The following is a 19,941-nucleotide window of genomic DNA, read 5'->3' on the forward strand; positions in this document are numbered from 1 at the left end:
TTGTTCAGGGTCTATCCAGAAGGATAGCCCCAAAAGCAATACCGATTGCAAAGCAACTGGGAATGAAAGCTATTGATGTAGTTCGTGAAAGAGGTATTGGTGCTGTTAAATATGTTGCAGGTAAAGCATTCTCAGCAATTAAGGATAGGCTAGCACGGCTAATACGACGAAAACCGCAATCAGTAAAATTACCCAGCACTGAAATTATACATGCAAATGTTAGTAAAATAAATCAAGCTGCAAATAAAAAACTAGCAGAGTTGGCTGGTATACCAATGTCATTAGAAGAAACAAATATAACTGCTCGTGTGAAAGCAGGAAGTGGTCTTCGTGCTAGATGATAACAAGTATAATAAAGACATTCAAACGTGTATCTGATCCCGCATTTGACATGGATGTGCCAGTTCTCAAAGATGAATCTGTGCGCTATTACCAATATTAGTCTTATGACGCACGACAGCCAAATCAGCATGGAAAACTGAGCCGTTTCTTACCCGTTGAAGCATTTATTGAAGTAGAAGGTGAAATTCTGAAAACAGATTGACTGATTGATTGATTGGATTTACAGATAATACAGATTGATCTAAAAACAAATACTGAATATGGAGCTGATATTAGTGTTGGTTTTGTTAATAACGGCATTATGGCATTGTTCGACAGTGCCATGCATATCATCAGTGGAAGAAATATTGAATCAATTCAGAAAGACGTCGACGTTGCCACGACTATATTGGGTCTAGCAAGCTGGCACAGCGATACCATTTTCCAAAACTGGTTTGGGAGTCAAAATCATGTTTTTATCTGACATCGCTTGTTCTGGCAGGTATGTTACATACCGAATCTAATTATATACATGAGCTCCAGAATGTTTACAATCTTAACCAATCAGATGCTAGATTATCACATTAATATGTATGGATATATCGCATAATCAAACTCATCCAAGCTCCTGATGATTATAAACTTATATACCAAGTCTGACTGAGATATGGTTAGAATTAAAACCTACAATGCTTACAAAACAAGTGCTGTTGTATGATGCTTGACAATGCAGATGACAGAGACAGGACTCATTTGAGCCTTGGCCTGGTGAGTTAAAAATGCAGGACTAGTTGCACTTACAGGATTGTGTCATACACTTCAATTAGGCTACACGACAAAATCACAATAATTCTTACAAGAGTACCTCAATTGGACTGAAAATCTACTATCCATAAAGCATTTCATGGAATTTAGGATAAGATCATTCTTGTTTTTAATGACTGAGTGTTGAAACCACTTTTTTTTATATAGCAATAACTTTAAAAATCAGATACTGAGGTGGCCATATTGGATGCAAGATCTGCGCCATTTTCATTCTAGACCAGCAAAAGGTCATTAAAGATCTTTTGGTAAAAACCCTAAATTAACATGATAATTAATTCAGGAAGAATCAGAAAAACAAGCTTTTTTAAGACGACCATAATGGCAGCCGAATGTAAGAGTGACATTATTTTCATTGAGGACCAATCAGACATCATAATAAGTCCTCTGGTGAAAACCCTATGTCAGTATTGTCATAAAACAAGGGGAAATAACAATAACACAATTTTCAAAATTTCTACCATCTCATTCAGGATCAATTGGACATCACAAGAAACCTTATGGTGAAATCCCAATGTCAATCTGACCATACATATAGGAGTAGCAACATGATTTTCAAGACAGCCAACATGGCCGCTACACTGGACAATATATCAGTATTTTCACTGAAGACCAAATAGACTGAACAAGAAGTCTTTTGGTGAAACATGGTGTTAATGAAGGAGGAGTGATATGATTTTCAAGATGGATGCTGTGGTGGTTATATTGGATGTCAGATTTACAACATTTTCGAATGGCTCAACTAGAGATCATAAAAAGTCTTGCAATAAAAACATCATGTCAGTATGACTTTCTGTTCAGAGAAGTAATGACAAGAGCTTCAAGATGGCAGCCATCTTGAGTGTCAAAGTCAATATGATTATTCATTCAGGAGTAGTGAGAACAAATTTTCCAAGCTGGCTGCTGTGGTGGCCATATCTGAGCAGCATTTTCACTTAGGATCTACTTGTGCATGGGATGAATGTATATGTAAAGTTTCTTTGCAAGCTTTAAGTATTTTAGGATGATTAGTGATAACAAGCTCATGCTAACAGATGTCCACACAATGGACAACAGATAATAGGCCATGCCAAAGATTTTTAAAGCTAAAACTTGCAGGAGCAATGTGATTCATATATATATATATATGTATGTATGAATTATGTATGTATGTATGTATGTATGTATGTATGTATGTATGTATGTATGTATGTATGTATGTATCTTAAGGTGGTGATCATAATATGTACCAAATTTCACTGCAATCCACCAACAAGAGTCCTTCAAAGAGATTGACACTCTACTGGACAAAAAGAATTTCGAAAACATTTGAAGGCCATTTCTACCTTTTAACTCCTTAGTGTTGAACCATCTCTTCAGCAATAATAAAAATTTTAAAATTAGTTGCTGTGGTGAAATACTGGCCATATGATTGGAATCATTTTCATTTAAGACCAAATAGACATCATTAAAAGTTGTTTGGTGAAAACCCCATACATAATCATCCATTCAGAAGAAGTAGTAACATTTTCAAGATGGTAAACATGGCAGATATGTTGTAAGATTTGCATTATTTTCATTTAAAACCAAAAAGTTATCATAGACTTCTCTGAAAACCTCACAATAACAATAATTTCAATATGGCAAAGATGGTGTACAGATAATGTGGGACCATCTGGACACCATGAGAAGTCTTCTGGTTAAACTCCCATGCTGAAATGACTTTCCATTTAGGAGTAGCAATAAAAAGATTTTCAAGACTGCTGCCATATTGGATGACAAATTGTCACAGTTTTCATTTAGGACCAGCTGGACATCCTATGAAGTCTTCTGGTGAAAACCCAATGTTACTATGGCTTTCCATTTAGGCGTAGCAATAAAAAGACTGCCAAGATGGCTGACACAGTGACCGTAAGGAACATCAGACTGGAACCAATTTCATTAATATCAACTGGATAGCACAAGTCTTCTGGTGAAAGTACAATGTTGATATGACTAACCATTTTGGAGAAGTAGCAACAAAATGATATTTAAGGTAGTAACTGTGTTAGTCATATTCGATGTCCAAGCAGCATAATTTTATTATTATTACCATCATAAGAAGTCTTACTTAAAATACCCAGGTCAATATGACTTTTCATTCAGGAGGAGTAATGATAACAATAATTTCAAGATTACTGCCATACTGGATATAAGATCAGCAGTTTCTTTAGGACCAACTAGACATCATAAAAATCTTTAAGTGAAAACCCCATGCTGATACGACCCTTCATTCTGAAGCAGCAATAACAATATTTTCAAGATGGCCACTGTGGCGGCCATAGAGACTGTCCAAGTGGTACCATTTTAATTTTGGACATTGAGATAATTGTGTCGGAACTTTCATAGCAATCCTCCAAGCACTTTAGGACAAGTAGCAATAACAAATGTGTGCTAACAAATGGACAACAGTACATCCCATTAGCTCTTTTGGTCTACGACCAGTAAAGCTAAAAACCACAGGACTAATTGCATGAACAAGAGTGTTTTATACTCAGCATTAAGCTACATCATTTAAACCATCTTCTGAATACCAGGTCAAGGTCACTTTCTGCTACGTCCATTTGTTTTACATTTATGGGATCAAAGAAGCTTGGTTTATATTTGATTAAAGTATAGTACTCACTGAGATATGTCAAAATCAAGATGTCATAAGACTGGTGTCAAGCTGTATGTCACAGTAAAGGAGGGACAAAAAAGAAGCAGACGGCTTGAATTAAAATTTGTCATTTTTGCATATAACTGAAATGATTGCTTTGACATATATTCACAAACAGATTACACACCAAATGGGACAGACACTATTGCAAACAATGTGAGACAATATCTTGACAATAATGTTACAGAAGAACCCTGTTGTAAGGCAGTAGTTAGGGTTGTTCATAACTACTGACTAGGTCAGAGACCAAACCGTTGTATAGTGAATGAAAAACTTGCTGTTCAAATGTAGTAATAATTTTACTATCTGTCATTTACATTACAAAAAGGATTAAACCCCATGGTTTCTGAAAATGTTCTTAATTATGTTATGTTGTCAGCATGGCTGATCTTTAAGGGTTATCTCAGACAAAATAATAAGAACCAGACAGGGACTCCATTATATCACAATTCATGAAATAACAAGGTGTGTTATTGTTGAGTTCCTCTGTATATAATAATAATAATATTACTTCACACATTTTATACAAGAAACATAACCAATACATACATACAATTATGTACATGATTATCTAAAGCAACATTTGCTGCAATAGGTAAAGTGTCATGTTCATTATGTTTGCTTATTTCCAGAAAATATTTACACAAAGGCAGCACTGCTAAATTTTTGATAAGGCAAAGTTGTCACATACAGCAAGGTTGAAAAGCTCTTATCAACTTCAGTTCTTCCCAAACCTTCACATTAATATTGCAAATGAAAATTTTCAATGAATATTTTATATAAACTGCGAAAAGAGCTTTACTTGGAGTCATTAGACTCTCCTAAATATTGCTACAATAAAAGTGGTAGCATGACGATTTGAAATAAAACAAAGAAATTCTCACGTTACCGGTAATATCTTGATAATTATCTCTGAGGGAAATGAAATGTTTCAATTATAAGCATGTAAAAACTTTGGAAGATTAAACTGAATCGGAGAGTGCAATAGTTTAACATCCTCTGTATAACAGTTTATGTACAGGTTTTACGTGTGAGAGAAAAGTACATATCTGTACAAATGCTTCACAAGACATTTTTTGCCTGAAAAATGATATCATGTCATGCTGTAAAAAAACAGACATTCCAATGATCAAATAGAAATCAATAAAAATCTATAAAATGACTGCCATCAACCCATTCCAAAATATATCCCTAATCCTGATGCTTTGTTAATGAATAACAACGGCTGCAATTTGCTTAGTACAATTAATATTTTGTTGCAAAATTTAAGGAAAACAAGAGCACTACAAATATGTATGGATGGTATGTCCATCTTCCAAACATTTTCCTACTAATAATCTTGACCTTTGAGCTAGGGACTTAACTATAATAGATAAAGTTTAAACAAAGTAGGAGTTAAAAAGTGACTGCTTGGGTAAGGAAATAGGATATCATTTAACATTATCCCAGGATGTGACCTTAATATTGAGATGGGTTCTTGTTGTTGTTGTAGGGTTTAATGCCATTTTTTAGCACAAGATAGGCTATACATGGCGGATAGTATAAATGATAGAGGAAGAACCCGGGAAAACACTGGAAAGAACCACCGACCCATGAGAAGCTACTGGCAAGCTTTCTCATGTACCCACATTGGCTGAGCTCGAGACTCAAACCCCGCTGACAGAGGTGAGATGGCAGTGATTTGGAATGGCGAGTGCTTTAGACCACACAGCCACTCGGGGCCCCTAATTTGAGATGGGGAATTGACTGTCAAGTCACATAATATAAAAAGCTAAACTTAATTAAGTAACTTGACTGGTTCAAAGGTTATAATCTAAATAAGAATACAAGTTATGGAATTACATTTTCTCTTGCCAAGACTATAGTAACTGAAACAGTCTAGTCATGACACATACTTGGGCAAAGTTTCATTAACATTTCTAAAATGGTTAAAATGGGTTACCAGTATATACCACAAAAAGATAAAAATCCCTGAATTAAACTTTCTTTGACCTCAAGGTAAGAGGCATGGCTACAGTATGCAAATCTATCTAACTATAACAAAGTAATGGGCCAGACAAGCAAATGTTACAGGACTGATGGACCCTGTCATAACATAATATACCTGACTTAAGTCTGGCATATAAAAAGTGACCATACAATTCAACATTTTTAAAATTTCAGACAAAGTTGTTCTCCCCCCCCCACCTATAATACTTATAATCCCTGTACTTAACATCTAAAAAGAACACTGAAAAAAATGTTGCAAAAAACATAATGAAGAAAAATGGAAAATAGGCAAGTGGCCATTTATAACTGGTGTTTACTTAAATATCCATTTGTCCAATGTGTATTAAAAGCTAGGCAGTATTGTCAACCACTTCTGAAAAGATATAGGGAACAATAAGAAATGAACTTGCACCAAAACATTAATGCAAGGTGTCTATGACTGATCTTAACTACAAAGTAAAAGGGGACAGCTGGCATGTCTTTGAATGAACTGTCTTAGTGTCATAATGATTCATCCCATGGATGATGAAAATCTATCAAGGTGTTTGGGAAATATAAGCAAATTAAATAAAACTTTAACCAGAACCATACTGAAAGTTTTCTATGAATGTGGCCTTGATCCCAGAATTTTTAAAAAAGCAAGCAGATAAGCATATTGTAGAATGAATCAACTCTGCTTCATAATGACTCATGCCATGTATGATGTAAATCTATGAAGGAAATGTATTAAAATGAAAACTTGAACCAAAACTTTAAAAAACTCTTGACAATGATGATGACTTTGCGATCACCATCATCATGAAAGTGACTGACATATCTCATTTCCTGGTAACATGAGCTGAGCAAGAAATAAAGTACACATTAAATACAAATAATAATGATACAAAATAAATACACGGTAAAGTAATGCAACTTGCATTTAATATTTTGCATGTGTCAAGAGAATAACACATACCAAAATAGTTTATTTTGGTCAGATCACACTGCAAATGAAATACCAAAATACAAATTTTGGTAGTACTGATCTAAAAAATGTGTTCATATGGCATGGCTGCCCCAGCTAATACAGACCTGCCAACCCTGACAAGTCCGTCTCAGTAAGGAAGTTGAGTTTTCCTCCATAAGATTGACCAGTTTTCAGTAAGGTGAAACAAAATATCAATAACTGCTATTGTAAAGCTGGAAAATGTAATTAAAAGTTTGACACAGCAACAATAAACATTATGTTCAACTGAAAAGTTTGTAAAGTACGCGTAGACTTTATTTACCACTAGTAAACTTGCACAAACTTTAGTTCCAAACCCTATGCAACTCAATGGCTTGTTGCTATCTCTCAATGTGACATAATTCTTGGCAATTCTTTTTCCATTTCACATGACGACGGCAATCATATCTCCAGCCACAAGACATACTCAAATTGGCATGTGATGTCCAATAAACGTAATTGTGTCCTTTCCAGCTTTTATTCACAAGAATCTGAATTTTCCCTTTCGTCTTCAACATGCATCATTTTCTGGACGTCATTAAAAAAATATTTCTATAATCAAAAGTTTGATCATGCAGACGCTTGCATGAACAAATAGGTGCAGCTTAAAGCGTCTGGGGTGCTGCTCTAAAGTTAGTTTAGTTTCCTGACTTATTTCACTAATCCTAATATGAAATCCGGATCCATATCAAACGCAGATGAACCAATAATCCAGATTTTTCAGCAACTATCATTTTGCTGGTATGCCGTAAGGACTTCTTAACACCAAATCTGGTTTAAATTTATAAAGTTGTTCAAAAGATATCAAGCATAAAATAAAGTGCAAATTTCCAAGACGAATTAGGGGCATAACTCCATAAAAATATATTAAAACAAATGAAATTTTTACTGTAAAACCTCTTACTAAATTTGGATGTAATCCCTTAAGTCCATCAAAAGTTATCAAGAAAGACTGAAATTTATAACATGTCATGATGTGACAGGATGTAGGGACATTGTTAACAATATATGCCCCCTCCATGGTAAGGACATAAAAATGAAGTATTTTTCTTTTTTAATCTATTTAAGTATATCCAAGATTCATATCAAGTTTGTAATGGTCTATTCATGCCATACAAACAATTTGACTTTAAACACTGAATAACATGGTAATTACATAAACTACATATGAAGAGTTCTATCTGTGATTACTAAGTGTGGAATGTACCCTGAAAAATGTGTGTATATCCATTCATGTGTTTCATTATGAATGAATAGGTGAGACAGATATAGATAATTACACACACAGAGCAATAAGCAGTGTAAGAAAGTTGTTATATACTAATATAAATGGAAAAGAATAGAGCAAAGTAGAAAAAAATGAACTTACTTGAAAGACCATTTGCAATGTAATACCATTTGTGGGAGCACAAGCCTTAATAGAGCTTTAGAATCTGATCTCTCTCACTCGTTCATATCTAGAAACTTTTGCTTCCAACTTTTCTATGAGAGTTAAAGCTACTGTAACATCTGAACTCTGAACAAGATCTCTCTATTTAACATCAAACAACATACCATTTTCCATCCCCAAAACTTAGTTTTCTTGCAATGTAAGATATCTCAAAGTTGTACAAATGCAATGATCAGGATTATCCACATTAATTTTTTTGTTGTTGTAGGGTTTAACGCCATCTTTCAGCACATGATAGGCTATACATGGTGGCCAGTATTAATGGTGGAGGAAGAACCCCGGAAAACTCCGGAAAGAACCACTGACCAACGAGAAGCCTACTGGCAAGCTTTCTTACATACCCACATTAGCTGAATCCAAGACTCGAACCCACGCAGACAGAGGTGAGATGGCAGTGATCCTTAACGGAGAGCACTTTAGACCACTCAGGGACCCATGCACAATAACAGATAATTGTGAAAATAGCCCCTGTCTCAAACTTTATTTTATTTACTGTTTATTCAATCTGGCCCAAGCATGAATAAATTTATGGAACATGGATGTCCAACTAGTGCCTAAAATGACCTATATACAAACCTTAACTAAGGTGTGACAGAGGCACACAAGTATGGATGGGCACAGGTACACTATATGCCACTATTGTGGTGGGGCATAAAAACTGTATTGAAGTGACATGTGAAATTCCAACATTTAAACCAGTTCACGGCATAAATGTACACATCTCAAATCATCTGGAACTGTTTAGTATGAGTGCGATTTCCTGACAAAAGCTTGATCTAGGGTAAGATTTAAGAATGTCAGAGCTGGTCTATTCTATTTAGTGAATCTGTTGGTGCACCAGTATTCCATACAAGTAAACTATTCTTATACCGATACCATCAAGCTTGATTGTGACAACTATGGATGGACCTACTGAATAAGACACAAAAGGTAATGAGGTTATGCTTCTTCTAGCTAGCCCTTATAAATTTGTCAGGAGCTGATGAGGATATGGGACTTCACATACTCTTACAGTGACCCAAAATACCATTCATGAATCCATATACACAGTCTCCACTTAGTTTCATTAAATCTACATTAAAAATGAATATTTATGTAGCAATATAGATACATGACAGTATATACAACCTACTGTCTTAGAAGGAATGCAATCAATATCTGCATTACATTCTTTGCATGTATTGACCATCAGTCAAGAGAAAAACACTGATACATGCAAAGGCCAAGATTTTTCAGGTGAGGTAGAAAGAACTTGTTACAGCCTGACTCCCTATGACTAAGGTCTCTATCTTGAAACAAATTTGTATTATTAAGCAAAATATTATATTCAGCAGCAATAACTATAAATAAACTTACAAAACTTTACAGCACAGCATTTGTTCTCTGATCACATGCAAAGACATTTAACCCAAATATAACAGTCAGTGTTAACTGAGAATTTCTACCAAGGAGTAGGCATGTCAAAATGAATGAAAGATTAGGATTCATGAGTGTAATGCTGTGAAAAGGAAACAAGCTTAAATTTCACACTGTTTTTAACAAATAATTAGCTATTCATTTTTAAATATCACAGATCAGAAAATACACATAAATTGCATACAGTACCAATGAACCATTGTCCAAACTTATTAGTAAGGATGAGTATTTACAAAATGGATGAAAAATTTAAGTATATTTGTAAATAATTACAGTGAATACAAAGTTACTTCTTTGGGTTATTCTTATCCAAGTGCAGGATGTCTAAATTGAAACAAACATTGACTTTTCAATCCGGTAATTTAATTGGATGGAATTACATAACACAATTAGCATCAACAGGAATTACATGACATAACACAAGTAGCATCAGCATACAAATCCAATATATGTATTAACCATACAATCTGATTAAAATTGGATCTCAGTGTCCTAGGTGAAGATCTGACAGTGACCGATTAGGGGTCATATTCTGGTGACCCTTGAATTAGCCAATGGAAATGCAGCTTTCAAAAATCTGAAAGTGAATCAAATTGTTTGGAACACATTGATGCCCTTCAGCCACACTGTTCAGTCTCCCAAATGCAAAGATAGAAGACTTCATCTAATTGGCTGATAAAATTAGTGATTATGATAATAACATAAGTCACCAGAACATGACTCCTAAGCGGTCGCTGTCAGATCTACACCTTGGACAGTGGAGATCTGATTATAATTAGATTAACCATGCAACTGTATGTTCTTCCTGATGAAAGAATTTAGAAACATAATGCAAACTCTCAACAGACCTGCCAACCCTGATGAGTCCGCCTCAGTAAGGCAGTTGATTTATTTCTATAAGATTGACCAGTTTTCAGTAAGGTGTAACAAAATATCAATAACTGCTCATGTAAAGCTGAAAAACGAAATCAAACTTTGACGCGGCAACTTTAAACATATGTTCAACTGAAAAATTTGTAAAGTATGCATAGACTTTATTTACCACCAGTACAGTTGCATAAACTTTAGTTCCAAACCCTATGCAACTCAATGGCTTGTTGCTATCTCTCAACTTGATGTAATTCTTGGAAATTCTTTTTCCATTTCACATGACATAGGCAATCATATCTCCTGCCACGAGACATGCTCAAATTGGCACATGATATCCAATAAATGTAACTGTGTCCTTTCCAGCTTTTATTCACAAGAATATGAAAACTCCTTTTTATTCTTCTGTGTTAATTATTAAAACTTTTTTAGAAGGTTATTTTCCCTTTCGTCTTAAACATGCACCTCTTTCTGGATGCCATTTAAAAAATTTATTATAATCAACAGTTTGATCATGCAGATGTTTTGCATGATCAAAAAGGTGCAGTTTAAAGCATCTGGGGTGCTGCTGTAAATTAAACTGGTTCCCCGACTTATTTCACTAATCCTGCTATGAAACCTGGATCCATATCAAACGCTGATGAACCAATTATCCAGATTTTTTGGCAACTATCATTTTTCCATAGTGTTTGCTTGTATATCTTAAGTCCGTATTTTAAGGGTAATTTTTGTAAGACTTAAGGCAAAATTGTAAGAGTTGGCAGGTCTGTCTCAATACAGATTTCACTTCTTTGTTCAGGACATCTGATGTGATACTGTCTCAACCATGTACAGCGTTAATATGTCAGAGATGTCTGCTTATACAGACAAGAACCTTAGCATATCAGGTCACAAGCTGTAGGAATGTGATTATACTGAAGTGAAGTTTCAGTTGAATACAGCATCTGATGTACATGAAATATACCTTTCAAACACTGCTTAGCTGCAGCAATCACAAAATTGATATGTCTTGCCATTCAAAGGTAACAAAACAAATCATAAACCATATTCATGTGACTACTTTATTAATCAAAATAAATACTGGCACAGATCATATGCACAACATCATTATTCTAGTCTAATGTGAAACGAAATGGAATCAAGGCACTTTTTTATGTCAAACACTCAATAATCCAATACAGTTCTAAATAAACTGTAACACATGCTGTTACTTTCAAGAGATTTTTTTTGAGAATCTAATTGTGAATTAAAGTAGCCATAAACTTCTTTTCCTATAAATTAGAAATACAAGTTAGTAGCAGAAAAAAAAAATTCATTGCTAGAGAACAGTCTGGTACTGGAAAACCATAAAATTTAATAGTAATAGAACTGTGTGGTACTGGGAAACCATACAATTTTATAGTAATAGAACTGTCTGGTACTGAGAAACCATAACTTTTTATAGTAATAGAACTGTCTGGTACTGGGAAACCATAAAATTTAAAAGTCATAGAGCTGTCTGGTACTGGGAAACCATAAAACGAAATAGCTGCTAATAAAAGCAGTTTACAGTATTCAATCTTGGAATAGTTAAGACATGTGCAAATTGTAAATATTACAAAACACCAATTATGCAGGACTACATAATTTTAAGAGAACTGTGACATTCTTTAAAACAGAGAAACCTATTCCATACATATAGAAGGTCCGTGCTGCACTATAATATTTGAGTGAAATGACTTTTCTCTCCAGTCAGAATAATGCAAAGTTTAAGAAAATAGGGATAATGGGGATACATTTGATAAAATGGTTGGTTTTATTAGTAAAAGACTCTGACACAGTTACTGAATCATAATTCATTTCCAAATCATTTCACTTTTTTATTTTTAAGGATCAAATGTGAATTTTTGACCAGAATTCTAAAGATAAAGTATTTTCTGGATGGTTGTCAAATTAGCACCAAAACTGAAAATAGAGCAAAATATTCTTTTTCTCACTTCCCGTTTTCCTCTTTGATGGGAAAATTGACACAAAGCCAATGTCTTTGATCTTTAATGCACTGTACTGAAACAAAAGGGAATGGGTATTGTGAAATCAAGGGAAAGTGGATACTGCTTTTGCAGCAGGTTTAAACAAAACGATGGGCTTGAGGGTGACTAGTTCACCCAAATTGCCCTTTAGTGTGGATCCTTCATATATATGAGTACCTGGAATCCCTGTATTTTGTTCCTTTGTTAGATAATCAATAATGATGTTCCAGCAAAGCTTAATTCAAAGGTGCCTAGGTCCTATTTACACAGTGTTTCTTTGTCAGACAATCAACAGAGGTGTCACTGACTAAACTTGTTTGGTCATTAAGTTTAACATCTCTATGGCCTCAAAACAGAAGACAAAAGAGGTGTGAAAGTTTACCTCCTGGACTTGTAAAAAAAATACGCAATAACTAAATGATTGTCCCAGTGTCTGTATTATAGATATTACTTCCATCCCTCATACCACATGGTTTTATGTTGTGATATTTCAGCACAAAAAGACCTTTTAGAACAAAATACATCACTCCCTCAATAACTTGTGCATTGATAACTTGTCAATCTGCTTAAAACATGGGGTCAGGCATGGAAAAAAATTAAAATTAGAAAATAGCACCAAAACTGTCCCCTATTTGTTTAATGTGAAGAAAATTATGATCAAATTGGTTAATGAAACCTTGATATCTCGCTCGTTTTATTGTTGAAAATGGTGGACAGTACCCAGAAATAAGATTCAAGAAATTATAAACTTTTAATATGAAGTCATATATTTTGTTAAATTTTCTTTCCAACCAACATTTGTAGTGCACTGTGAATAACAATATTCAATAAAATTTTGATCAACGAAAATGTCACTAATGCCTACAGAAGACAGCACTTTAATAAACAAATACCAATTAAATAAGTTTTGTCAAGTGAAATTATCAAATATTCAATGTACTCCCTTGAATTCAATTGTAAAATATGTTACTCTACTGTAACAGCTGTCTGCGAGTATTTCTGTCAGAACTGAATTAAGTTCTGAATGTGTTTTGATATCTTACTTGCTTAAGTATTTGATGCAGTGTTGCACTGAATTATGAAGTAGATCAACTTTATATTATCAAGTTAATTACAACTTTCAAATAAAGGGGGTGGAATATTTTTTGAAAAGTTGAAAGGCATGCAAATCCTATCTGTATATGAGCTTGAGGTCATGGTTGTGTGTCAGGTCAACTTATTTAAATCGATCAATCAAACACTTATATATATTTATATAATTATACTACCTTAAATTAGCCTACTCATTCACAAATGTTATCAAAGATAGCAAGGCAACCAAGCAAAATGAGTTCTTGAAATGAAAAGCTGTTTCACTGATATAGTTCATTGTGGAGTGGTGAGTTTCAGAGTTTATAGTTAACTTAAAATTCCTGAATTGGAAGTCAGAAATTACCTCAAGGATGAGAAAGTTTCACTGTTATTTGCAATGAAATCATGGCATCAATATTTTATTAACAGAATTTTTCAAAAGTTGAGTTTTAACATTGATGGTTGTTTCATGAAATAAATGCGTGTGGTTTTAAAAAAGGGAATCTTGGTTGGTTGTGAATAAAAACAACAAAAGGTGGTCAAACACAATGCTTTTGCATACATCTGATGGTTGCTGAAACCAGGTGTAATAATGTTAATGATCAGACTTGAAATTAAAGGTAACTGACACAGAAAAGTGAATAACTTCATTAGAAGCGCATTTTAATAATATAACATAATTATAAAACAAATGTTCAACTATTAAACAGCCCCATTACCCAATCGAGTTATCTCCATGTCCCACAGTGATGACATCACTTTTTACTGGGGGGGGGGGGGGCCCTTGGTAAATCATGCCCTCACTAATACTGCAGTCTATATTTTTGGACCCATTTGTGCATTAGTTATCGAGTCAGAGGTGTAAGTCCAGATCCAAATTACAAGAAAAAACAAAACAAAATAACTAGCAATAAAAATTAATTTGCATTATTATTCTCCAAGACTTATTTGGGGACCTGTGCAAATAAAACTTTACCAGCCGTTTTGACCAGAAATGCCCATTAATTATATGTTATGTATTTTCAAGGTATTAAGTCAGCCTGCTGTCAATCAATAAAATTATTTTACAAACAGTAGACTGAAACAAAATAATGTCATTGGGTGAAATTCTACAACATAGCTTTATGAAAGGAAAAACAAATTTTTATAAATAATTAATTAAACAGAAACCAGTTAATTATCTAATGATACCAATTAGGTTTATCAACGTTTTTATTTCTTTTACAACTTGTATCTTCTTTGAATAAATCACAAATATATGGCAACCCTGTCTGTCAGGAACCATCAGAATATTAGGATATCTATTATGTGAGCCATGATACCAGAAAACATCTCTTCAGACAATATGATCTCATAGAAAATAGATGTCATTAAGGATCTTATAGCACCAATAATTATAGTAAATGAAGTGCTCAAACCTTTATATAAAACTGCACTATATTCAGGAAATTCTAAATTCACAAAATCTAAACATTTAATGTCCTAAGAGATGTTTTCTCACATCATGGCTCACACACTCTGAAGTGACTAAGTTGTTTTTGTATCTGAATGAATGTCCAATACTTTGCTATGTAATCTTACACTCGAAACCCATGATGTGCATAACAATATAGAAGGGCTCAATATATACACTGTACATTGCACTCAAAACCCATGACATGCATTACAATATACGTGGGCTCAATATATGCAGTGTACATTACATTCAAAACCCATGATATGTACATTACAATATACAAGGGCTCAATATATACAGTGTACATTACACTGTTAGAGAATAAGATACTGTTAAGAATAAATAATACAAATGATTTATGATGACAAAAGTTATTATGGCTTATCAAATACAAAGTTTTGAAAAAACTCCCACACTGTAATATTGTTTAATGCTTTGCAAGTGTGGTAAATTTAAAAATAAATTCAGATCATACCCAATGACATACCTGATAGCATTTATAAAATATTATTCTGAATACCACCTAGCATACACAACGAGGTCTGCAGCATTTAGCGACTCTGAAAACATGTGATCACTATATCTCATATGACACACTACATGAAACTTTTTTAACATGTATTCTAATATGCAGAAATACAAAACATTGACAATTGTGAACAAAATCCCCCAAAACCCGAATTGCCAGGTTACAAATTGGTAACTTTCCAATACTAAATCCCATATAATGTTACTGTCAATAACGAGGCATGTAACAAATTTTCAGAACTGACACTAAGCATGAAAAACCATCTAACAATTTAAACAAAATAACTTGCACGAGCAAACAATTCTGTCATTTGATTGTGATTAAAAATGAAAAGAAAATATCACTCAAGGCAGTAATAAATTGGAAAATTTCTTCTGTAACATAATCTAAAGTCTCAGCTCTTAGCAAGTTTTTTAATTCTCTCTAGTCGTGCCTTCAGCTCTGACACATCAACTGTTGAGGTTGGGGCTGCCTGTGACGTTGGCTCTTCTTTGTTTTCCTCATTTCGCTCTTCTTCCTGAAATTTTAAACACATTTTTTTAAATTAAATATGATGGATAAAAAACTCCAAACAAATATCTAGGAATCAAATCAAATATTAAAGTAAATCACATGATAAACTCCGTACACGATTCTGGGGAGATAAATATCTGCAAACCTGTTTCTGAAGTTTTAGGACAAACATTGATTTTATATGTGCAAATGATATGGACTGCAAATAAAAAGAATCCCTCAAAGGGACTGACCATCTATTTAGCAAAAAGAATTTCCAATAATTCAAGATAAGACAATTTCTTTCTTTTAACTAATGAAACTATTTCTGATATTCTTCAGCAATAACAAGATTTTCAAATTAGATGCTGTGGTACACATACTGGTTGTCAGCTTGGCTCCATTTTTATTTTGACATTATCAACATCATTTTAGTGAAAAACCATGTACTAATTATTATCCATTCAGGGCAAGTAGTCACAGCAAAATGTTTAAGATAGTCATCATGTCAGCCATATGGGATGTATGGCTGGCACCATTTTCATTTAGGGTTTGGTGAAAACCCTATGTCATAATGATCATCCAGTCAAGGGGCAGTAGTGACAACAAGATTTTTTAAGACCGTGTCTTCATGGCAACCATATTAGATGTACAACTTGCACCATTTTAATTAGGACCACCTAGGTATCATAAAAAGTGTATTGGAGAAAACCCCATGCTAATATAGCCATCCAATTAGACAGGAGTTGAGATAATAAGATATGATGTTCTATTCAGGAGGATTTTTTGTTGTTGTGGGGTTTAACGCCATTTTTCAGCACGATGGGCTATACATGGCGGCCAGTATTAATGGTGGAGGAAGAACCCGGAAAACCCCGGAAAGAACCACCGACCCACGAGAAGCTACTGGCAAGCTTTCTCACATGCCCACATTGGCTGAATCTTAGACTCGAACCGCCGCAGACAGAGGTGAGATAGCAGTGATCCGTAACGAAGAGCGCTTTAGACCACTCGGCCACTCGGGGCCCCTATTCAGGAGGAGAAGCAATACCAAGATTTTCCAGATGGCTGCTGTGTAAATACTGGATATTAGATCAGCGCCATTTTTATTTAAGGCCAACTGGACATCATTAAAGTCTTCTGGTGACAACCCTATGTCAATATGACTTTATGATTAAGCAGACAAGTGATAACAAAATTTTAAAGATGGCTGCTATGGTGGGAATACAGGACATCAGATTGCCCATTTAAGACCAACTAAAACCCCATGCAGATATGATCATTTATTGAGAGGTAGGAATAACAAGATTTTCAAGATGGCCATACCAGACATAAGATCAGCACCATTTTCAGGTAGGATCAAGTGGGCATCATAAGGGGTCTTTTAGTGACAACCTCATGTTGATATGACCATCCATTCAGGATGATTAGTGATAAGATTTTCAAGATAGCCACTCTGTAAGTTGTATCTGATGTGTAAGCAGTACCATTTTTGTTTATGACCAACTAGACCAAGGGACGAATGAGGGTGTACAGTTTAAAGGCAATCCTCCAAGTCATTTAGCAATAACAAACTTGAGTTAAGGGATGAAAGGAAAACAGATGATAGACAAAGATCATCCCATAAACTCTTCTGGTCTATGACTGGTAGAGCTAATAAATACCAGTTATCTACAAGTATATTTTGTTTTGGGGGGAGGGGTGTGTTAAAACAAATTTTAATTATGTAATACATACTTACTACTATTGCACTGCTTTTCTTTTCTGGGGTGCCAAGTCCCCAGCACAGGTTAAATACTCCCTCCTCCGACTAGTAATTTGAGGCCCAGAACTGAATGTATGTATGCAGTAATGTTTCATAGCACCTCAGCACAAAAATGGGTATAAAGTTCCAATGAAAGGTTAAGTTAAAAAAAAAGCCAAAATGGATTGCACAAAAATTTAGGAACATAAAACCTTCTAAAAAAATGTCCAGTTAAGTACAGCAAGATAAAAACAAAACTTAAGGACATTAAAATTCTGTAAAATGTGTATACAATAAAGAAAAAGGTAACACATGTACAATCTTTAAAACATGATTAACATTTTTTGATAAACTGCACTTTTTTAAAGTGTCCAAGATTTTCCTGGTGGAATGTCCTCAGTTTCTTGATGCAGTTCATGTCAAAATTCTTATGTCTCACAGGGTGGAAATTAACACATTTAACAAGAATGTGCTTCACTGTCAGTAGACACTGGCAGGTAGGGTACACAGTATTACTTCAAAGATATGCATGCGTCAAATAATGTGTCTGTCCAATATGTGATTGGCATAATAACACCTCATCTCTCCAGCTTTGACTCTTTTTGAATTCCATGAGAACACTGGGTTTCTGTAATATCTGGGACATTAACAGGTTGTTTATCAAAATTAGGATTCTGCAAAGCTTTCAAAACAGAAAGGGAATCCATAAAGAGGACATTATTTGTTTTTTGAGAAGTTTCAATTTAGTTTGAAGCTTGAGTATTCCTGTAATTTCCACAGCAAAATCAGACTTTATCTGGTAAGTGGATTGAGATGGTGCCATGGGGTGTTGCAATGGCAGCTCCAACTCTGTCTCCATCTTTTTGACTGTCTGTATACAGGGACGTATGGCCACACCATATACGGGCTTAGATAGATAAGAAGATAGAAGATAGATATGAAAAACCAGCTTTGATTGACTGAGTTAAAGTGATGGCTTTTTGCCTCAATATAGAGGTTTTCTGACAGGGAACATCAAAATGCACAGACTCAAATGTTTCAAATCAAGCATCTTCAGATAAGACTTACAAGCTGATCTGTACACAGTCGAGCCATAGTTGAGTTCTAATCTTACTAATGACTTGTATAAACAGAGCAAGATTATTTGATCTGCTCACCAATCTGTGTTTGCCATTACTCATTAAATCCTGGGCATTTTGACATTTGTCTCTAAGGTATCTAATATGTGGAAGAAAAATTAGTTTACAGTAAAAAATAAGTCCCAAAAATGTTCTCTCCACAACAGGTATAACAAAACCATCAAGACAGAACTTTGGGTCATCATGAATATGATGCAACTGGCAGAAAAACAAAGTTTTTAAGTTAGAAAATCTTACTTATTTTATTCTGCCCATTCATAAACTTTGTTTATATCATCTGTAGTTAATGTTCTATAGTATGCAGATTCTATAAAACTTTCATCAATATATAATGAGGAGTCAGTTCCTGGATTAAGGCATTGCACTATGCTGTTAATTCTGATGTCGAATGGGGTGATTGACAATTTTGCTGCCCTAAGGTACACCATCACTATGGACAGCTGTCAGACAGGGTGCTGCCTACCTTAACTCTTAAGTTTCTATCTTTAAAAAAAAAGGAGATAAAAGTTAGCTAGTCAGTCCCTTTGACACAGGTTGATTATGCTGTATTTTTATGTGCTATCATAAGCTTTCTCCGAGTCAAAAAAAGACATCAACTGTACATTCTTTCTTTATGAAAGCTTTAAGTCTGATAAGATGGTCTAATGTACCTCTCTGGCATCATAATCCACACTGAACATCAGAAAATAGTTTGTTGGCTTCGAGTCATCTTTAATTTATCATCCACTCGAAGTTTTTACAAATACAGGTTATTAATGGTGTGGGTCATTAGCTGGAAGGGTTGGTTTGGTCCTTTTCAGATTTGGGTACTAGTATCATTCTTGCTTCTCATCCAGGCTGCAGGAAGTCATTACTTTTATTTAGAATGTTTTAGTCAACATATTTTAGATTTCTTGTAAAGTGTGACCATTTCATTAAATTTCTTTAAATGGTTGACGCACGTGGTGGCTCATAAAATTGCCAAGCAAAAATAA

The 19,941-nt window shown here is 34.4% G+C and overlaps 1 protein-coding gene across 1 annotated transcript in view; it reads right to left on the reverse strand.

Annotated features, from left to right (window-relative positions):
• Positions 1 to 3,635: 3,635 nt before the first annotated feature.
• LOC149787827 (cytoskeleton-associated protein 5-like) overlaps positions 3,636 to 19,941 on the reverse strand; it is a 279,152-nt gene continuing 262,846 nt past the window's right edge. The window contains exon 46 of the mRNA XM_089974049.1: positions 3,636 to 16,109. Within this exon, the coding sequence (XP_089830175.1) occupies positions 15,987 to 16,109 (123 nt within the window). The 3' untranslated portion in view covers positions 3,636 to 15,986. The remainder of the gene's footprint in view (positions 16,110 to 19,941) is intronic.

This window comes from Sinohyriopsis cumingii, chromosome 11 (assembly GCF_028554795.1).
Source record: "Sinohyriopsis cumingii isolate HCF-2022 chromosome 11, ASM2855479v2, whole genome shotgun sequence".
In the NCBI taxonomy this organism is placed as follows: domain Eukaryota; kingdom Metazoa; phylum Mollusca; class Bivalvia; order Unionida; family Unionidae; genus Sinohyriopsis; species Sinohyriopsis cumingii.